At 42.1% G+C, this 21,536-nt stretch overlaps 1 protein-coding gene across 2 annotated transcripts in view; it reads right to left on the minus strand.

Moving 5' to 3' along the window:
• Nucleotides 1–8,817: 8,817 nt before the first annotated feature.
• Nucleotides 8,818–21,536, minus strand: part of LOC119378882 (protein naked cuticle homolog 2) — a 49,403-nt gene continuing 36,684 nt past the window's right edge. For both annotated transcript variants that reach the window (XM_037647937.2, XM_037647935.2), the window contains exons 5-8: nucleotides 20,846–20,941; nucleotides 19,243–19,503; nucleotides 18,645–18,829; nucleotides 8,818–14,416 (exon numbers count right to left, since the gene is read on the minus strand). In XM_037647937.2, coding sequence (XP_037503865.1) covers nucleotides 14,053–14,416; nucleotides 18,645–18,829; nucleotides 19,243–19,503; nucleotides 20,846–20,941 — 906 coding nt within the window. In that variant the 3' untranslated portion in view covers nucleotides 8,818–14,052. The remainder of the gene's footprint in view (nucleotides 14,417–18,644; nucleotides 18,830–19,242; nucleotides 19,504–20,845; nucleotides 20,942–21,536) is intronic.

The raw sequence follows: 21,536 nt of genomic DNA on the forward strand, positions 1-21,536 counted from the left end.
ATAATTGATTTTTTGTCTGAAGGCGGGGGTGAGCAGTGACTTGGGATAGTATTACAGTACTGAGATTTGCAAATAGTATGTGCAGCTAGGTTCACATACAACATTGCTGCCAAAAACTTTGTCTGTTGACATAGGAAAGAGCCCAGAGAACTAGCAATATGTTCCTAACATACTCTATTGTGGACTAGTTGATTCATGCTCAAGTAATGGGTGCACAAGAAATATGAAGGGCTGAGAGAGAGACATAGCACAGAATATAGCAAGGTGCAACTTGTTAGAAAGCGAAGGTGAACTGAATAGACAGTGTAGTGAGTGAAGATAGCAAGCATTGCAATCAGGAGATAAGGTCAGCTGTGACCTACTGTGCAAAACCAAATAAAGTGCTAAACTTCTTTTGGTTGTTTGCTTATTTCATGTGCTGCAAGACATCGCAGCCACCAAAACATTTACGTAAGGTCTCTACTATTGTTCTTCCAAAAGTTATAACAGATCAGTGCCTATCTTAACGTCATAGACCTTTCCCCAGTGCTATCAATCGATCAATCAAGGGATCTTACTAATATCAGATCACGAATTCTGCTTCAATAAATGTGTTCACTGTCACCGAAAAGCTGATATTTTACATATATTATGGTCTTGCCATAAGGACAGGCCCTCAGGGATTCCGTTATCTAATCTTGAGCAGAGGGAGGCCGTGTTCCTCAGCTTTGACCGAGACCTCCATTGTCATCCAGCGGGCTAGCTGAGGCAGGCGCAAGAGCCCAAGGGCTCCTGGCTATCCAGCGTAGTCGCGCTCCATCCCGGACTTCATCTATATTCAGTGAAGTTTTCACTCACTCGGTGGGATGTTAAATAGGAATTTTAAGCAGCATGAATAAATTCCTGGCTATACCCCTGAACACAATCAAAAACCAAGAGTAGCCCTATAACCACTGATTTGATAAGTGCTTACTGCTATTTCGGGTGTTTTGCCCATGCTATATTACACTGTAGCCCCTTCGCAAGAAAGTATTTCGCAGCCCCAATAAGGGTGCCTTTAGCGGTGGCACAAGCACTCTTGAGGCTAAATTTCCCTAAGCAAGCATAAAACCATGGACTTTGCTAGAGATGAACAGCAGCGTGAATATACGAATTTCAGACATATTCTTTTTTTTTTTGTTGTTCCTAATATAAATTTCAGCTGAGAACCTAGGTTCTCGCTACTAACTGTGATGGGTCTGCACCAAACTGCAAAACTTTCTCCGCTGTGGAGTGCAAAAGTGTTTGCACTCCACAGGTTGCAAAAGTTGCAAAAGTGAAGTGAAAAAGCCGTGTGCCAGGTACGAAGCTCAACGAGGCACTGTGTTGGTTGTGTTCCACTGTACTCTTAGGTATCTATACAGTATTAAACGTCAAGTCATTGGTGTTCCACATTCGCCGCCTGGGCTACAAGCGGCACTGGCTAACACTTCCAGCGGTTACATGCACAGAAATACCCATCGAAGTGGATGGGGAAGTGCGTTCATCGTAGCTCAATTGGTAGAGCATCGCACGTGAAATTTGAGGGTCGTGGGTTCGGATCCCACCGACGGAAAGGGTGATTTTTTGTCCAATTCATTTAAATTTACGTCACAATTAGTACACTGCAGTTAAAGAAGACAACAGTTAACGTTTTGTATGCTTTCCCTGGCCTTATTGTCTGCTCGATTCATTTGGTTGTGTCTAACATATAAACGAGCCCTTCCAAAAAAAAAAAAAAAAACATTTCTCTTCTTTCGTCAAGTCATCGGATGGTAATCCCAGAGGTAACCCCAACGATGCCAATGATGAGAGGTGCAATTTAGAGAGAGCACTGTTGTGTAGCCAAAATACAATTTTAGTTTGACTTTTTTTTTTATGTTGACATCTTTCATTTCTTCCTCCCTGCTCCTTTTTTCCCCTTTCTCCATCATTGCAAATAGGTTTTAAAGGGGTACTGACACAAAAATTTTGGCCTCGCGTTTTTTTGCTGCAGTGTGTTGCTGGGGGCCTGTTGGTCATAACACGGCACATTGTTTGCTGCAGCGTGTGACAGATAATTAATTACAGGCTCCTCATTACCAACCAGTGTCAGTTTTGGTTTAAAAAACAACGAGCCTCCGGGTGCAACGCTCGATCACGTCAGCACACAGAACTGTGACGCACTTCCGTGCGGTTCGCGAGCAGCCGCCGAGAAGTAGGCTGCTGTAGCGAACGCGGGCAAAAAAACATGGCGGCTATGACGTCATCATAACTTGTTGCAGCGTGGTCATGTGAGGGAAGAAGGTGGTCCTCAAGTGTCCCCTTTGAGGGTGTCAGTAGCGCGAGGATGTCGATCGTTCACGCAGACTTCAAAATTCATTTAAAATAACTTCCAACAGTGATTAAAATCACTGTTGGTATTTTGCAGATGATAATACGCATGTTCACCGGAATTGATTCCGCAGGCTATCTCAGCTGTGAAATATTGTGTCAGTACCCCTTTAAAAAAGTACAGTACGATTTCGAGGCATTGCAATTGGGACGTTTTTGGTTTCCTTGCCGTGCAGTGCAAGCACTCTGTACACACCGGAGCCAGGAAACACATATAAAATGTTTTACATTGATTTTTAAGTTTGTGTCGCCCAGTATCTGCAAGCCAGCCCCACTGCAATGGGCATGATTATGAGTCAACATAGTCCCCTATGTTCGCGAACTCTGCGCCTTGCATGCGGCTGAAATCGCTCTCCGAGTTGCTGGACAACTAACTCACCGTTGTTTACGTGCCCCACATGCAACTGACAGCAGATGACAAAGCTGCTGCTAGTAAGTCAAGAGTTGCTGTTCTCACGTCTGTGAAACCGCCCTCACGATATTGAAACTATAAGTGGTTGTTAAGGTAGCAGTATTAAAACTATATCCAATCATTTCGAGGCACCATGATACTCTCTTTAGGGCTCTCGACACCAAGGTTTTTATTTAGAGCAACAATACGAAAATTTTTCAAATACGTGTCACTACGGTTCTCCTTCAAGAGCATGTGCCACGAGAATTTCCTGTATCTCAAGAAGAAAGTCTGTCCACCTAAAGGAACTGTTGAGCAATAAAATCAAAGATATCCATAAAGTTGTGTATTTGATCCCTCTTAAGTCTGGCCCATGGGGGAAAAAAACTTGTCATTATATGTGCATGTAGACATAACATTCTCTTCCTCCAAATAAATGTGAGCAGAGCATAGGTTAGTGCAAGCCCATGCAGAGAAATGATAAAATGATGAATAAGTCGCTGCAGAATAGTAGCGCAAGAAAAGTGCTCCACTTAGAGCAGCACGATAGCAATGCGCAAGCGCTCCTTCACATGGCTTTTTTTCCAACATGGAAAAATGGACTACGTGAGATGTATCATACAGTATACAATTCAGTCAATGGTTTCACAATAGCAGTGCACAAGTGCTCCTTCACTTTTTTTTTTCATATTTCGTGGGCTTTTTTTGCAATGCATAAAAATGGACTACGTGAGACATATTGTACAGCAAACAATTCAGTCGGTGGTTTCTAAAGGTGCTCAACAACTCTGCGATTATACTTTGGGTCTTTGGCAAGATGGTGTAAAATTTTTACACTCAGCATTCTTTGCAGAGTGCACCTGCAATTTTGGCAGCAAGATCGTGTCTGTGTAACACAAGAAGACTGTAGGATTGGGCGTGTTGGTACAACATGATTATGAGTGCAAATCAGCGCAGCCGACAGGAGGGGACAGAAGAGGACACAGAGCGCTCCGTGTCCTCTTCAGTCCCCTCCTGTCGGCTGCGCTGATTTGCACTCATAATCATGTGTAACACAAACAGTGCGACACCTTTCTCGTAAGAATACGTAAGCGGGGCTTGAATTTGTGGGGCTGGTCACAAACCTAAATTTGGGTACTACATATGGGGCTAAGCAAGCCTGGCAGAGACAACCAAATATTCGTGCTTGTTGCCACTGTGCATGCGTCATACCAGGTCATACACTAATCCCTGGATATGCGCACATGAGCTTAGCCTGGCACCACCTTTTTCAATGGTGGTGAAGCTATGACAGCCACAGCCTGGTCAACTGGTGTAGCTTACCGGCTCACTGATATCCACACGGAGCTCATTCGCTGCTGTGCATTCCGCGAGCTGCGCATGTGCTCGCTGGTGTTCATGGTCTGGGGTGCTATCGCAGGGCGATGCCTTTTTCAATGCCAATGCTTTTCATCCTTTTCACATTTGGCCAGTGGTCAGAGTGATGGTACGTACGAGTTATCAACAGGATCAGTCAGCAACGAGTGGTGGATTATAAGACTGCTGTAGAATGAAGCATAAGGCATCAGTAAAGTTTGTACAGACTCTGTACTAACTAACCCTATGGCTCCCTGCCTGTGCTACATAAGTTCAATGGACCTTGGCCAATCATGCGGACGGTTGCAACTTCGTGAGACCATTGAAATGTTTACACCAGTGATTCCACTCCTGCGCCAACTGCGCCAAAGTGCGCCAAATTGTATTTACTGCGCCATCCTGATAATATCGACGAAAATTGCGCCAAGCTGCGCCAAAGTCTCAGGTTTGGGGGCGTCTATCACCGGCAATCGCACCGCCGGCGCGTCAGAACATGTGCAGCTTGATTTTGGGGCTGCCAAAGTCGCAACCATTGACCAAGAATTATTCCGCTGAATAAATAGCGCTCGTGCGTGCGTCCCGAGTAAGCCACAATGCCATGCACGGTGCCGACGCAGCTTCTGTTCTGCAAGTCGGTTCTACAGCAAAATGCGCTCTCCGCAGAGGCTCGTGACGTCTAGGCCTATCGGTAGCGAGAATTGCGACGGCGATTCATCGGCGGACGTCGTCTGTTCCCGAAACCTGCTGATAGTTCGTTTCAAGCGTCGCACGGCACGTAAGGAAAGCAATGTTCAGTAATAACTACATGCGTGCCGCTAAAATGTCTGTCACTTCTGTTTCTGGACATCGCGGAATGGAATTTGGGATCGCTAGCAGTAGATATGGAACAATATCGCATTTTCCTTGCTTCGCGTTTATGGAAGAGCACGCGAACGGTGGGAACGCGTTGACACTTTTCCTCAGATATACTTTATCCGTGGATCTTCATCCAGAAGAGCTTTTTCATAATTCCTTCCACCAGCACATCCGAGTTTGTAATCACTCTGCGGTAAATACCCCCTAAAAGGCCCTGCCCTTTCGAGCTCACGAGCTAGGGTTCCAATTAGAATTTTTTGCTTGCTTTTTTAAAAATGTCATCTGATTAATAAAAGCATATCTCCTGGTCGGAGCAGCCGCAAATGCGCAGCTGTAGCGGGCCCGTCGCTGACGGCCCACAGTGAAGCGGCTGCGCCATGTTACAGGTCCGCCCCTCGCGTTCGAGGGTCAATAGCTGACGGTTAAAAAAACTCAGTTTCGCTTAAGGGCGAAGCAATGAATGCGATATCAACAAATTGTATTGTTAAAGGAAGTAAGGCTAGCAGCTAACTCTTTTGGATCCGATCTCGCGTAACTCAACAAAACGCTGGTTTAAGGGGATATGGCCGCTCCAGGAACCGAAGCGTTTTCGTGCTCTGATTTCTCTAAACGCGAAGTAAGCGTTGAGAGCACAGCAAGTTTACGAGCCGTCTCCTGATGCCTCGAGATAGCGCGCGCGCAAGCGACAGTGCCTTTCTAACGATGCGGTTGTCCCCCCCCCCCCCCCCCCCCTCTGCTCCCCTGGCGTCCCTTCATGCTCCTTACGAAAGACGGGCGGGGCGTTTCCTCTATGTTTGATGAGCAATCGACGGCGGGCCCGCAAGCGGGAAGATGTTATCTCATACGCTCTCCGTGCGACGGAGACAGACGGCCGGCTAGTTTAATCTCCGCTTCAGCCGCGTTCGTCACCAGCGCTCGCGAGCTTTTACCCGCAACTAGAATGCGCGTGGTGATGTTATTAATTTGGACTTTATACTGAAAATTACGGCAACAGCGGCCGTAAAAATCCGCCTAGAGTGTCCATATAATTGCTATCGCAATAAAAATTAAAAAAAATGGTGAAGTGGATGATAAGCGAAGCCGTTTCGCGCATGGCACAAAGCTGACATGGTGCAGGACAGTTTGGTATGTAAGGCCAGGTTGTTAACGGCCAGGCTGTTAACTTTCAATACGCAGTAATAATGCGAAAGCCTTAGATGCTTTATCAAACACGAAAATTGACCGTCAGCGGCGTTCGATTGATGTAAAAAATAATCATGCGATGTCGTCATCATCGCGTCATACATCGTGAAAACTTGTGACGCCAACATGGCGTCATATATCGTGATGTCACGTGATGATGTAATCACATGACATCGTCGCTTTACACTGCTTCCGTTATCGGTGCACCGATCAAGGAGGTAGTGCGAAACCATGTGAGGTGCAGAAAGCTTGCAGAGAGGGAGGGGGAGAATCAAGCCGTCGATCGAGAAGAAAAAGAACCTGGCTTTCGCCTTGGAGTTTTCTTAGGGGAATGCATTAGGGACAGTGTGGCTCTTTGGCATTGAGGCACTGCTGTCTACCACGTCTGCTGATAACCACATAGATGTATTTAGAGTTTTATTTCATAACTTGCAATTTTATTTATCCGGTATTCTGTTTATTTGCTAGTGTCCAAAATAATCGCCGAAGAGGTTAATCCAGAACACTCAACTGCATGAGTCCTTATTTTTTGCAGGTTATGGTTGGGTTTCGCATTTACCTACGCGTACGCGTTCCGCATAGGAATGGCCGACACCGCAGCTTGTGACCACTGCGGAAGTGATGAAACGATTGAGCATATTCTGTGCGACTGTCCACAGTACTGTTCGCAAAGACAGTCGCTTTGCAACGCGCTTGATAAACTGGACGACCGCACTCTTTCGGAAGAAAGAATCCTGCGCCACCGACAGGACTTAACGTCACAGCAGAAGGCTGTGCAGGCGCTAATGCGCTCTCTGCGTTCATCCGGTCTATCGCAACGGCTCTGATAGGACGTCCTGCATGTGTGTGCATTTTCTGCCTTGTTTTTATTTTATGTCCATCTCTCTCTGTCCTCTCTCCGACCCCTATATCCCCACCCCTGTGCAGGGTAGCAAACCGGTCACTCGCACCAGGTTAACCTCCCTGCCTCTTCCTTTTAATCTATTTCTCTCTATTTTTTCATTAGCGAGTGAAGTATGGAGTTCTCCTGAGAATATTTTTTTCGTGAGAATTGCAATGATTCCAAATATTTCTAGCCTTCATAAGAGCCCCATAATAATTTTCAGGTGCTTGAATGTTAATGCAATATGCTTCTGTAGTGCACTCCAGGATGTAAAATTTGCTGCTCCAGAGTGCTCCCAGATGCAAAATTATCTGCTCCAAAGTGCTCCAAGATGACAATTTTTCCTGCTCCAAAGTGCTCCAAAACGGAAATTTTGCTGCTCCAAAAATTGCTCCAAATCAGAAGTCCTCGGTAGCATCACTGTTACACAAATGCAGGCTTAAGTTCAGTAATGCTAGTCTTTATGGTGATTTTTGACAACTGATTCCAGTGGTTCCAGTCACGAGAAGAAGTTTGTGTGACTTCAGCTCACGCACACATGCACCGAGAGACACTTCCTTGAGAAGAAACGCGTCCTTGTAAAGAAAGGCACACACGTTTTTTTTTTATATATTTGGATTGTGTCTGCGCCACAAAGCCGCTTCACACTTTGCAGACACAGTCGACACAGCTTGATCTAAGCGCTGCACTTGTTAGTTTGCAATGGTGAGGAGCCCTTTAATAACTTATGGTCATGCACCAAAAGGGCGCAGCCCTGGAGTGCAGGAAGAAATCAGAAGCTGCCTATAATCTGGTCTCTAGTGATCGAAGTGAGCAGCTTACATATTTCACGACTGGTGTTTCTCACTGAAAGAAAAGAATCTGTCCGCCTGGCAAATATTGTGTCCATCATTGTTTGGAGCTTTCTCCCAAAAGTTAGAAAAGGTGGCATGGATCATATCAAATGATTTCCACAAGTTCTCAGGTGAAAATTGCCGGTAGGAGTTCATTCCAGCCATGTGCATCTGGGCCGGTCTTTTGTAGCGATGTGTTCTGCCTTATGCTATGTTAGTCTGGTCATCCACCACTCACGGCCGGCTTATCTCGTTGATAACGCAGGCAGACTAGCACTCTGACTAATGGCCAAGCGTGATGGGCATGAAAAGGCATTAGCATTGGAAAAGGTATCACTATACGAAATACCAGCCATGAATGTAGTATGACAGCGACAGTGGCCTCACATCGGGATTTCAATATTCCATCACATTCGAGTGAGGACAGTAGGCTGCCACAGAGTCTGCTAAAAACAGGGTAGCCAAGCAAAGGTAGTGTATTGACCATGCTAAATCTATATTTGGACATTGTGAAACCAAAAAAATACTCATGCTGAATGTGCTATGCAGGTTGTACTAAGGAAGCTAGTGGTACAGAGTTTATCTAGGCTGCCAGGTTAAACAGGACGGTATATGTACAGGGGTAGTCAGAACTTCCCAGGCCGTACTGCCATAGGATTACATGGGATAGCAGCCTGGGAACTTTTGATCACCCCTGTACATTTTAATAATGTATAGAACACTTCAGTTGTCACAGCATGTGGAAAGTGTATCATTTTCACTCGTTACACAATCAAAACTCAAGGAAGTTAATCTGCTCCACTGCTCAGTCTCTCTGCTTAGACAAGTGGCTTTTGACTGGCATAAGCATTCGTAACCACCATGGTGGTTGCACAGAAATGGCAGTCAATAAGATTACTGTAAAATATTACATGTTACAACCAATGAAAAGACAATTGCCCACTAAATTTGATTCAAGGTTATAACATTTATTCAGCATACTCAGTACAAGGAGACTTCTCCCCACTTGTGACGTATAAATGTCCAAAGTGGCGCAATAGCCCCTACTTGAATTGGCCAATGCCTTAATGCAGCATTGAAACGACATTTGGCTTGAGGTATGGATATTTTATGTACAAAATAACTTACACACAATCCACAGGTTGCAAATATGGCAGAATAACATAGGTGCATCTAATATCAATGCACTGTCACAGCATGGCATTACAATATCTGCATATGTATATATTTATATAATGGCAAGAGTGTCCACACTTTACGCACAACAAATGCAAAAAATTTGAGAATGTTTGCTCAGTTCTTACTTCTATGATCCCTGAGACTCCTTGAGCATTTTATATACAAACTGTAACAACAGAGTATTCAGTGCACTAAGAATAAATGTGTACGTAGGAAGGAGACTGATATAAAGATAAAAAGTAAATGTTTATGTTTTATTGCCAAGAATTTACAGGAGCAGGCAGGCATTTGGAAGGGTGCATTTATCAGTGCATGATAAAGGCAATAATCTACTTTATATAAGGGAATATTTAACAACTCAAACACTGTTGTTCAGCTACAATGAAAAGTTAGGCAGTATCCCTGCCTTAAGTAATCTCCACTCCAACCATACTGCGATGATTCGACCAATGAAACTAACCAGCAAACTATGAAGCACCTAAGAGTGGAAACCGGGGACAGTACATCTTTCCTTTCAAGCTTCAGGGCAAATGTGCAGGCAGATGCTAACCAGTCTTCTGCAGAACCTGCTTTACAGTTTTTTTTTTCCAAATTCAAAGAAATTACCTTAATTTATAAATATACACGCCTACCCAAGCCTTCAGCAGCAAGAGACTATAAGAGAGCTGGCTGGTTGTACCTATGCTGAAAAAAAAAATGTCATCAACACCCATATCTGATTATGCACCACTTTTACGCTTTGATCGTCCATGCTGACGGATACGCGCCACTTTTAAGACGGTTTTCACAACTGGGTTTCACAATACATCACTTGCTTTAAATTCAAGACGACTATTCTTGTTTTAAAATAAAAGTTGGTGAGTGCTTTGATGCCAAGAGCAGAGTACTGCACTTCTAGGGATACAATCTAACCCATCAAGTATTCATATGAAGTATTAAGAACTTCCAATTTCTGTTAATGAGCATGATGCTCATCTAAGTCCATTTGCATTCTGAACATAATTGAATAAATAAGTAAATTTTTCTTCCAATCTTTCTTCAATTAAACGCATAAAAGCACTCGGGAATGTGCAAATGATACACAGCTGTAAACCCGTTAATAAATTAGGCCACTCTTTAGAAAACAAAGGCCACAGCATACAGTATGCAAGAATCAATGTTATCCACATATGGTATTAGAAAGAAAGTTTAAAAGCAGATTTTTCAGTAAGGCTTCATTTTTTTTCCCTCTGACATAACTGTGGGTAGTAATATCAAAACACATTTGATGCAGTATCACCAAATTCTACACAAGGTACAAATATAGTCCATGATGCAGAGTAAAAATGCACAATGTACCAAGCGATTTCCACTGAGAGAGCAAAGATGTCACATGAAATACTCAGTAGTTCTTTATAATGTATAGGTCAAACTGTCATGTAGTAGTATTTTAATTTTTCTACAACAGAGCATGTTCAACTTGCATTCACAAGCTTCTTCACTTGCCAAACAATATAAAAAATATGGTCCCTTGAAACATGCTACCTATACATAGGAATGCTTGTAAAATTCTGTACTAAATGCGGGCACATAAATAAGGCTTTTTGTTCTTACTCGACAAAGGCAAACAAAGGGTACAAAATTATTTCAGTCACTGTAATGTACCACATGCACACGATATGCCAAAATCGCTCGTAAAATCCTACTGTCTTGTCACAGTATCTTTAAAGAAGTCCAGTAAGATTACCGACATCACGAAGTCTCAAAGCTTGATAAGGTTTTCCTAACGTTTGATCACATGGCCAAAACAAGTTTGCTTGTAAAATTACAAAGCACACGTTTTGTAGCACAATTCATGCATAATTCCACAAACAGAGGTTTAAAAAGTGTTATCAAAGCTACACGACACCCCAGATGAGTATATTAGTCTGCAAAAAATTCATTTCAGTTGCCCCTCCTTAACCTCAGCGGATAAACAGAAGTTTTGGGACCTTTGGTTTCCTGTAGATGCAACTAACTTGTGTCAAGCCAGCTATAAAATGACAGTCCATTCGAGTTCATTTTTTAAGGAAGTATTTTGGTACAAGCACTGAATCATGCTATGATTCAGGCTAGCAAATGGGGAAAAAAAATTGGTAGCAATGACATATTCATAGAGAAGCCTATTGTCACTCATAGAGGCGCCTATTGTCATTCTATCACATATGCTTAACAGTTACCATTTTCTCACCAACCGATTTATGGCACACAACTTCATGTGAGAAATTTTGAATGTGCAAGCCTGCATTTCAAGTAGCATGCTATCATATAAAATAACTTCTCAATAATTTGTAAACTGCATCCCCTTAATATAGAGCTTGTACATAGTGGAAAATGGTTGCCCTGCAAATAGCTTGAACAGCTTCCAGGGTTGCTGCGACAGTGATCACGGTTCCCATTAGATTTGTAAAACATGAAAGATAGTTTGAAAATATTCAGCTGGTGTGAAGCGTTTCAAGTCACACAAGTGAAGTCTAAAATTCTGACTTAATAATTATATCGGACATGACAAAGAGTGGACAATAATTCATTAGAATTATTTGTTCCTCTGATTGAAATCTACTAGTATTTTCATTGTTTCATTTTATATTAAATGGTAAAAAAGTTCAGAACACACAATTGCAAAGCAAAGCATCAAAGCCATCATCCCAAATACCAAACAGGACTAGCATTTTAAACAGAGAACAGTGTCATAATGCCCAAGAGTGAAAAATATTCCAAAACAGAGCATTCCTAAGCAAATTATCATCCAGGCTTAGACAAATATCAGTTCTCTTCACTATATGTGCACTACAACCTAGAAAGAAAAATTCAAAACTCAAGACTGAAAACTTTGTCAGAAACAATATCCCCATTTTCTTTTTCTTTGGCTGGGAGGCACAGAAAATAAGTTTTTTGGCAGTGGTGTTTTGATGCATGTATATGAGTACAAGACCCTGCAATTAGGGTAGGCAGTAACCACAGCTTGGGCACCAAGTGCTAAAGTCTGCTATAGCACCTTCAGTCTTTACAAGGCACATATTTACAGGCTCTAGCAATCGAGTGCACTTACAACGAACTGTTTATGATACAAAGATTTAAAAAACGAACATTTAAGAAGTTAATAGCTCGCAAGTTTAACATTTTTTGAGCTAAAATGGCATGCATGGCAATTTTTCACATAATAAGCTTATGGTTGTGTTGTTCTAAATGACAGCATGGCAACCAAGTCATTGGAATTAAGTGCTCAGTGCTCTGTTCAATCCTTTAAAAATTGTTTTGAAAAATGAAAACTTGTTTGTACTAAATGATAGTTTCCTCTAAGCAGGTCTATTATAAGTGCACTCGACTTTACCGCACTTTCCAACCAACAGTTAACATGCCGCAAAGCTGCTCTCAACAGTACCACACTGCAAATTGGGGTCGTCAGCAATTTTTAACAATTTTTACTATCAGTGAATGAGCAGAAGCATAAATTTATTGCACTGTTAATGCATTAAAATGGCATGAATGTTTTGTTAGTTCTTTTTTAATTTACACTATTCTACCAAATTTTGAAGTATCTTCTAGCATGATGCAAAATTGTACATTTCTTAAAGTTAGCCAATTTAAGAATTTATAATGTAAATGATAAAAATCACAGGCTCATTATGTCATTAACTCTTAGCTTATTGAGATCCACTCAATGTATGAAAATATCAAATAGCCTTTATAAATCAAATTAGCTCAATACACTTGCATGCAGTTAAGATTTTTGCTGTCAATAGTACTTTTAATGCAGGATCGACTCCGGAAAATGGGCATCAGGCATGCGTTCGAAAACCATGCGGCAGGTTTTCAATCCTGATGGTACTCGGCAATTACAGAAAGCTATGAAGTCAAATATCCAAGCACCTAATACATTTATGTAGTGTTTCTATAAATTTTAGTAATTTAATGCTATAAGGATGCAAGCCGAAAGTAAAAAAAAAAAGAAAGCACACACATATATGCATTAGAACATTTTAGTGCCACCCCTGATATACGTGAAGAAAACATGTGCAACCTGCCATGCATATTGTTGAGCAAGAATGAAAAAAAATATTATGCAAGCATTGATAGTAGCACCAAATTAAATCCAAATACATTATTGCATTTAATCAGATGCACCTATTAGCAACCATACTGCAAAGGAAGAGAATTGATGTTTGAGTCATTTATTTCATATGCCTGCAAAGTTATCAAAACATTGGGCTGTATACACTGGCACTGCTAATTACAATTAATACCATCACCGGCATCCAACTACTGGCATGTGGCAAAATATTTTGAACACACTTAAAAGTCATCATACCAACTAATACTAAACATTCTCCACAGAACACTTACATGCAAATTACAATTGCAACAGCCTATTCTGGATGTCTACATGTGAGTGTAAATAAAATTTCAGGCAGCATGTATTCTTTACAACCTGTTACTTTGTTTAGTTATCTTACACCTCACTCCTTCTCACCAGAGGAACAAAGTTTCACTCTTTTAAGGCCTAGGAAATGGGGTGAACAAGTGATCTCCCCAGCCTCATTTCATGGCACACCCAATTAGTCTCAACGCAGTAGAAAATCCACACATATCGTGACAGTTTGCCCTGGCAAGGGAGCTACTGTGGACAAGCTTGTGCTGGAGGCCTGATGTTGTGGAGAACAGACAGGCTAACCTTTCAGTGGAGAGGGTCCAGTTAGTGACAAACACTGTGCCAGTATGGGATGCTGCAGCTCCAAGTGCTTAACCCCATGGTGGTTGAACTGTCTCACTGTCACCGTGCTTGTCCCCACGATGGCAGAACTGTCTTTTTCACTGTCACTGTGGCCAACAGGGTCAGGATGTGTACATCAGTGGTGCTGTGCAGTGAATGCCTAGCGTCAGCTGCCCACTGCCACTGTGTCTTGTGCTCATCCGAGTCAGTGCACTACATCACGCTCACGCCCTGTGTACATACAGGGAAGAGCCAAAATGTGGGCGCACTGTCAGTCAACGTAGTGATGGTAGTGATGGTGCACGTGCTCATGCAGATGGTGGTGCTCGTGACGTTGAGCAGGAGGGGGTGGTGGGCCGGTCAGCTGCTCGCGTTCAATCCAGCTGGCTACCTGGCGCATGGCACGCTGGCGCTCCAAGTCTCGCTCTCGGTGCCGGTAGTGGTGATGCCAGCCACGGCAGGGTGGCTCTTCTTCGTGCGACTTTGAGCGCCTATGTTGACGCCGCTCACACTGAGGGCTTGATGAAGCGCCTCCACATTCGTGGCCTCGATCGAGTAATTGGTAGGGGCATGGTGCTGCCTCTGGGCGTGAGGTGGCCTCAGCTTTGCGGGCTGCCGCCGCCTGCTGTGATCGCCTGCACATTACAAGAGTTCCAAGAGTTCATATTGACATTTAAAGCCAATTAACCAAGTTAGCGGAACACAATAAGAATGCACCCACAGATTTAACAGGTACTTGGTGTGTGAGAAGCTTTGTGGAAAAGTATTATTTTGTAGCTGAAAATAAATCTATCCTAGAATCTGTCACGCAGCCTGTGATTAGAGGCATTCAGTTCCTATGATAATCGAGAACCTCCTATGGTAATTTGAAACAGATGGAATAGTTTGCAGCGAACTCTAAAGGGACACTAACGAGCAAAACGATTTTTCTCGCGTTACTAAAGTAGTCTTCCACGATACCAAAAACACCACGCTTGCTGCGAGAAGACGCTTAATAAGCGAGAAAACGCGCAAAAAGAAAATACAGGTGGCGACGCCACCTTGGAATTCCCGCACCATTTGCCGTGACGTCACATATTTTTGACGGCGCCTGCTTGGGCCTGCGTAGTTCCTAATCGGTTAAATCAAAGTACATGGTCCTCTGAGGGGGCCAGAGACTTGACATAACGAGTTTGTGGAAATTTCGTCGAGCCAGTGGCGCCAAAATACGTTAAATGCTCTTTGAAACCTTTTACGTCACGAATTAAAAAGTTCGGCGCGAAATTTAAAAATTAAACTTTGAACTTGGTTTTCTCCTGTAATATTAAACCTATGGTGGTGAAATAAACTACACAAGAGTTCTCCGAGCACACTTTATCAATCTAAACCAACTCATTGTTTCTCTTTAGTGTCCCTTTAAATTGCTAATGCTAGTGCTGCCATTTTCATGTTTCAGGAACAGCTCCTACAGGGTGTATGCACTGACACTTATTCGCAATGCAGTGCTGCACTGCCTCGACCGAAATTAGCACCTGTCATATTTATTGTTGCTTCACAGCAGGCAACAACACATTGTCGATATTCTGCAACATTCTGTCAATATTCAACACAATATGTCGATATTCTGCAAGATTCTGTTGATATTCAACATGATATCGCGATATTCTGCAAAGACCTCTTGTTTTCTAATGGGTGTTATGGCTACTATCAGAAAACAAATGAATATACTCTCTCCTGCTGAGTCGTGAACCCAGGTATTTTGAATGGGAAGTAGCCATTTCTACCTCAGCACAAGGGCAGCAAAGCTGCACACAGCTCTTCACTTTCAACATACTGTGTGCAACCAATCACAGTGCCAGTAATGGTGTAACTCTCTTTTTGCTTTACTCTTGGAAGCTTATTTCAAGCACTCCGTAATTCGAAGTCACTGTACTCCAAGTACCCGTTTGCATGTTGGGGCACATCTGTGTTTTAGGTTCAGTGTTGCTCTAACAGCTCAAGAAACGAGCACAACAGTCAGTGCATTCAAGCACATACATACTAGCTACACATACATGATGACGTGAATATGTAGTCAAATGTGTGTAAGCATATGCGATCCTGGCTGTAAAGGTACAGCATGCTTACAGTGAACTTCATTGGGCTTTAGCAACAGCCTGTAAATGCCAGCAACTTCTTCCTAAATGCAATAATCTAGGTGGTTTTAACAGCAGAATGTGAAGAGGTCATCTGTATGCCGTTCTACAGGCTGGTGTAAAAACCTGTGCATATGTGGGAATGAGGCAATGTGTAGGCCTGAAAATGTGACGATCAAGCTGGAGCCTTGCAGATTGCTGTTTGTTGCCCCATCAATGGCTCAATTTTACAGACGGTCAGATGGAATTCACTGCACAGTAAACGTCAGCAATTTTTTTGCACTTTCAAGTGACTACATTTCATTACGGATAAATTTTCTGCTTTTTTGGTAGGTGATCGTACTCGCACTGTTCTATTGAATGCTTATCATTGCAATGCCTCAATTAGTCTACAGCTGTCACACTCTGCTCACATTTCATGTGCCGAGAACAACATTGATTTTGCTGTCCAAGACACAAGCTGCATGCAGTCAACTTGATTGTAGAACGACATCAACAATGAGCAAATGCACTGGTATGCCATATCCAACAGTCTCCACAAAAGCTTTGCTTCGGTGGAGACTACATACAGTGCTAGTAATTACCAGTGGGCAACACCATGCATACACATGTACAGTCATCATCATGGAGTGCCAATACCAGCAACACCATTTGCTTACCATGATTGCTGCAACATTATTCATAATAATGACAAGGTCAATGAAACAATGACACTGAAACAATGCACATTACTTTCATTGTTGCAAAAGTACTCGCAAGCTCACTGCCATTTGTTATAGTTGTTTCAGCTAGTGCTAATGTGTCTTAGTGCATTTTGGTGAGTAGAAATTAACTACAGCAGTTCACTGTGGTCCCAGCAGTCCACATAGTCACATAGTTGCTTTTTCAGCCTTTGTATCAGCATTCCAGGTGAACATAAGGTGTTTTTTTTATTATTATTATTAATCAAATTCTTTAAGCTTCATTCAGGCTCAACAATGAGTATGTTTATGTGCTTTCTGCTAGGATGCTTTAACAAATGACATCAGGTTTAACAGTTTTGCAGCCAAGAAGCGACAATGAAAAGAATGGATCTGGAATTTCAGCAGGACAAGGAAGAAGCAGATAAGGTGCTTTGTTTCGGGCTTTTTCTTGCTCGACTCTAAACATAAAGGTTGTCCCATCTATCGAGCAGCGATATACTGAAACACGGGGACAGCGTTACGTAAAGAAAACCTGGTCCATATTGTTCCCAGTACTATGGAGTAGTCACAAGTAATTTTTTCGTAAATGACATTTTCCTTAGGTAATTGTAATAAATTGTGTAACTCAATTAAAGAGCACTCTTCTAATTATGAAGGGTCAATAAGGCACATATAAATATTTTTAAGGGACTTATAACTGTGATATATTCAGCAATGTTGTAGTTGCATGCTAATTATTTCTGGCTGAAGAAAGCCTGCAAAATACGAAAATACCATGTGACTATACCATGTGCGATGTGCATCAGTAAGTAGCACCCTCAAACAATTTCACTGAGAGGTAGCCAGAATTAAAGAAAGAAGGCAGAAAGAAGAAATGTTTGTGATCAAGCTAGTGCTTTATCTGCCATACTCTAGCTGAAGCAATGTGTCGGTTTGGTCTTGATGTGAAACGAGCTCTGACAACTGTTGTTGCATCATTGATCAAGTGTGTGGATAGCCTTTTTTTTGTTTCCCCCTCCACGCCTACCGCCACAAAAGCAAATTGCTCAAGTCAGGCCGTGGTCAGAAAAGCACTCCGTCCCTGTTAATCAACGGGATCAAACGGCCGTGAGATATGGATGATAAGTGCGGCATAGAATTAATTGAGTGGAAAAAAACCACTGAAAAATCATGATACGTGTTGTTTGCTTTTGTTCCTAACAATAACCACGATTCAGAACACTGTCGCTGGAGGCGTGCGATAAGCAGAATGGTTGCATGCAGTAAGCTTATTTCAGAATGCTGCTTTCTTATGCGGATGGCAGCGCTGTCACGTGGTATCTTTAACATAGTGCGGGCTTTCTTTATCAGCTAGAAAAAATATTACATTATTAATACCCTGCTGAAATACCATAATTAGATGACTGTTAGAGATGCCTACAACTGTCTAATTGGGCCCTGAATAATTAGAACATCGCACCTCGAGTTATTAACTAAATGTCATGAACGAAAGTTTTATGCCGACAACCCCAATATACCACTGCAAAAAATACGTACTGGATTTTATTCACGTAACACTGTTCCTCTTTTTTTAAATCTTAATGCTCGATAGCTGAAACGTCTTGTATACAAATAAATGCATTATTTAGAGTGATATGTGGTTTTACTGTGTGGTCTTGCAGAAATGCATATGCGCAGTGACCTGCATTTATGCTGTAATTATTTTCAAAGGTCTAGCACTTATCGCTGCTCTGTTTTCACCTAGACTACGCACCAATGCAACCTTTCCTGGACTACACCATTCAATAAAGCAACAAAAGTTGTTGGCCTGGTTCGCATTCAGCAGATAGCTGAACTTAACATATCCACCATTCAATTGTGCAAAAATGTATGACACCAAGTTACTGGTACAACTTGCAACCACTTTACTATCATGCATAATGGTTTCTGCAAAGCATGCTACATGTTCTTTACAGGTAACAATGCCCAATTATATATTGTAACCACACGGGAGCATTTCACTTTCCTTGCATATTTTGAACATGATGCATTTCAATCACCATTACAGTCATACACACACACCCTACCTGTTATCTTCTGCAGCAGCTGATTGGTAGCAAGCCTTCTCTGTGCTCTCCTTTAGCCATTGCAGGAGCTCATGTCGCTGATGAACACGCGGCTTGACCCTCCGCGAGTGATTTCCCAGTGGTGACGCTGGCACTCCACCAGATGAGTGTTTGCATCTATTTCCTGTTGCAGGAACATTTTCTGCCTGCAAAAACCCAATGAGACTTGCATGAAGGCCTCCAGTGTTTTAATCACAATGCCAATGCTAGTCAAAGCATGCCATTTTTTTCACAAAAACTGTACCTAGCACAACATCTGCACTGGCTTGAACTGGCTTTGCATAATATGCAAAATACTAGCAGAGAATTTTCATCAGATATCACTGCTTCAATCTTTCAACTTGACATCAAGGGCTTGCTCTCACAGAACAGAAACTTCCTTTTTTTTTTCCAGTAACGTGAATCGTGGAGTAACTCCAGCATTAGTATGCACATGGAACCATGGAACACAAACTGGTGTCAGTGTCTTCAGCGTGTTCTCTTGAGAACGACACTGAATACACTTCACAAGGTATGAAGCATATTTTGCCAGTCAGTGAGCACCAAAGAAATTGCCAACCTGTGGAGGAAACTTTCGGTGCACAGGAACTGAGAGGCTTTCCGGTGCTCTGCGACTAGGAGGTGGTTCATCTGTGAGCAATGTGCAAGCTGTTGGAGCACTACTGCGTGCTGAAGACTCTGAAAGTGGTCGAGTCTGTGCTGGACAGCTGTCCTCATCCGGTCCAATGGCAAGTCTCACTTTGATAGTTCGACTACCCGACTTTGGCAGGCTCTTCTTTCCGAGTGCATCATAAATCGAACGAACGAGGCTTGCAATGTCCTAAAAGGAAAAGCAAAATAATTTTTCATTTCAGCCACATACACAAACTCCAATGTAGACATCAGTAAACAGTCTGTGAATGTGCACGCATGCAAACAAGCATCACTTGGTGCACAATGTTTACGATAGTGTGCAACTACAGCTGTTCACTTGATAGAAGCACAAGGTACACATCATGAAATGTAAGAAACTTGTAATTGAAATTGTAAAGCATCACTTGGATGTTTCCAAAAAACAAACAGCAAGCCACTGAGAATGCAGAGCTGTGCGAAAGTTTATAAAGGCTGGCAGAACCGAAGACATGATATCAGACTTAAGAAAAGTTAGCCTGTAAATAGAGAACTCACTGGAATCAGAAAAAGCACTGGCTTTTAAAAGGAACACAAAAGAAAACAGCAGGTTCACCTGTATCAGTGAATTACACTTCTACAACACCAAAAATGGCACAGAATTGGGACATGTCATGAGAGTACCCTGAAATGCCACTCCAACTCACTTGTATACAGTCAATTCCTTTTTCTGTTTTACTGCCACTAGTTTCACTGCAGTTTGTTTTCTACATGCATTCTCCACAGATGCAATTTTTTGTAACTTGTTTCCGTTGTTTATAATGCTAAATTTGTGCATCTTTGCCCAATTTCCAAGTGAATTTTTCTGATCTGGGAACCATTTTGCTTTTTTTGTCATTTCTGTATCCCCCTTCCCCCTTATGCAATGTTCCAAACTCTGAAGCCTGTGTGGTAAATAAATGAATTAATAATAGATTTTGACAGCATCTGCATGGGCTTAGCAGACTGTTTGTCAGAAAAAATGCACTGCACTGTATTCTAAAGGAGCTTTTTACAACATCGAAACAACCCAAGTAGTACAATAAAATATTTCAAATCCAAGACATCACAGTGATGAACCAGCAAGGAGACTTCAGCACCAAATTCAAGAAGTGGAACTTCGGCCTTCATTGCCTTTTCCAGTAATAATCAACCTCTACCATGAAGTCAACAAAAAATAATTTTGAAAGAATACCTAATTAATCTAATCGGGTTTCGCATTTGTCCATAATGATTCCTTAAGGTCATAGCACAGCTGGAAACAAGAGCTGCCTGCTCAAGTTGAAAACAGAAAAGTGTGAGGTTGAATACCATGAAACTGCATAGTGGGTTATAATGAACGTCATAGTAGGGGGCCATTTACATGGAGAGTTCCTGCAGTAAGCCCCCATCAATATTCAGCCATCGAAGCCAAGAATCAAACCAGCAACCTCATGCTCAGCAGCCAAATGCCATACTATCGCTGAACCACCCCACACCAGGCATAAAAGTATGGAAACAACTAGCCTACTTACATCTTTTGTTACCTTGCCATGACCATTGAAGTCATAGAGGGTAAAGGAGAACTCCTGTCTCTCTTCACCATGGTGGGATTTATTGCAAGACACATCCTGCACATATGAAAACGAAACATTGTTTACTTATTCTCCAAGTGCTCATTGCATAAAACTCATTGTATTCTTTTTATTAGTAGTATTATTAGTAGAGATTGAACAACTGTGTACACATTTATTACACAATATTAACCCTTTCAGACGCTATGTACACAATTGTGTACACCACTTGTATTTGCTATTTGTATCGACTAGAAGCTAAGAAAGAGCAAGATACGTTGAGCTTTAGATGAATTGAATCTCCTGCATCATAAATTTGTCTTCATTTAACTTCATTTTACAGCGCACTGTTGTACATGATCACTATAGAGACCAGATTTTAGGCAAATGCCTATTTTGTTCCTTGCGCTCATATTGCACCACTTTGATATATGAGCATAAATTAGAGATTAAGAAGGGATTTTATAGTGTTTTTATAGTGCTATAAATGCCTATTTTCGGCGTTTATGCCTAAATGCTTACAAATGCCCATAAATGCCTATTTTCAAAATTGGCACTTACATTAACACTCTTTAGCATCAAGTTTTCGCTTCCGGAAGCAGTTTGAGACCGTTATTCATGTTACCGCGCAACAGCGACTGTTCGAAACCAT

This window comes from Rhipicephalus sanguineus, chromosome 1 (genome assembly GCF_013339695.2).
Source record: "Rhipicephalus sanguineus isolate Rsan-2018 chromosome 1, BIME_Rsan_1.4, whole genome shotgun sequence".
Lineage (NCBI taxonomy): Eukaryota > Metazoa > Arthropoda > Arachnida > Ixodida > Ixodidae > Rhipicephalus > Rhipicephalus sanguineus.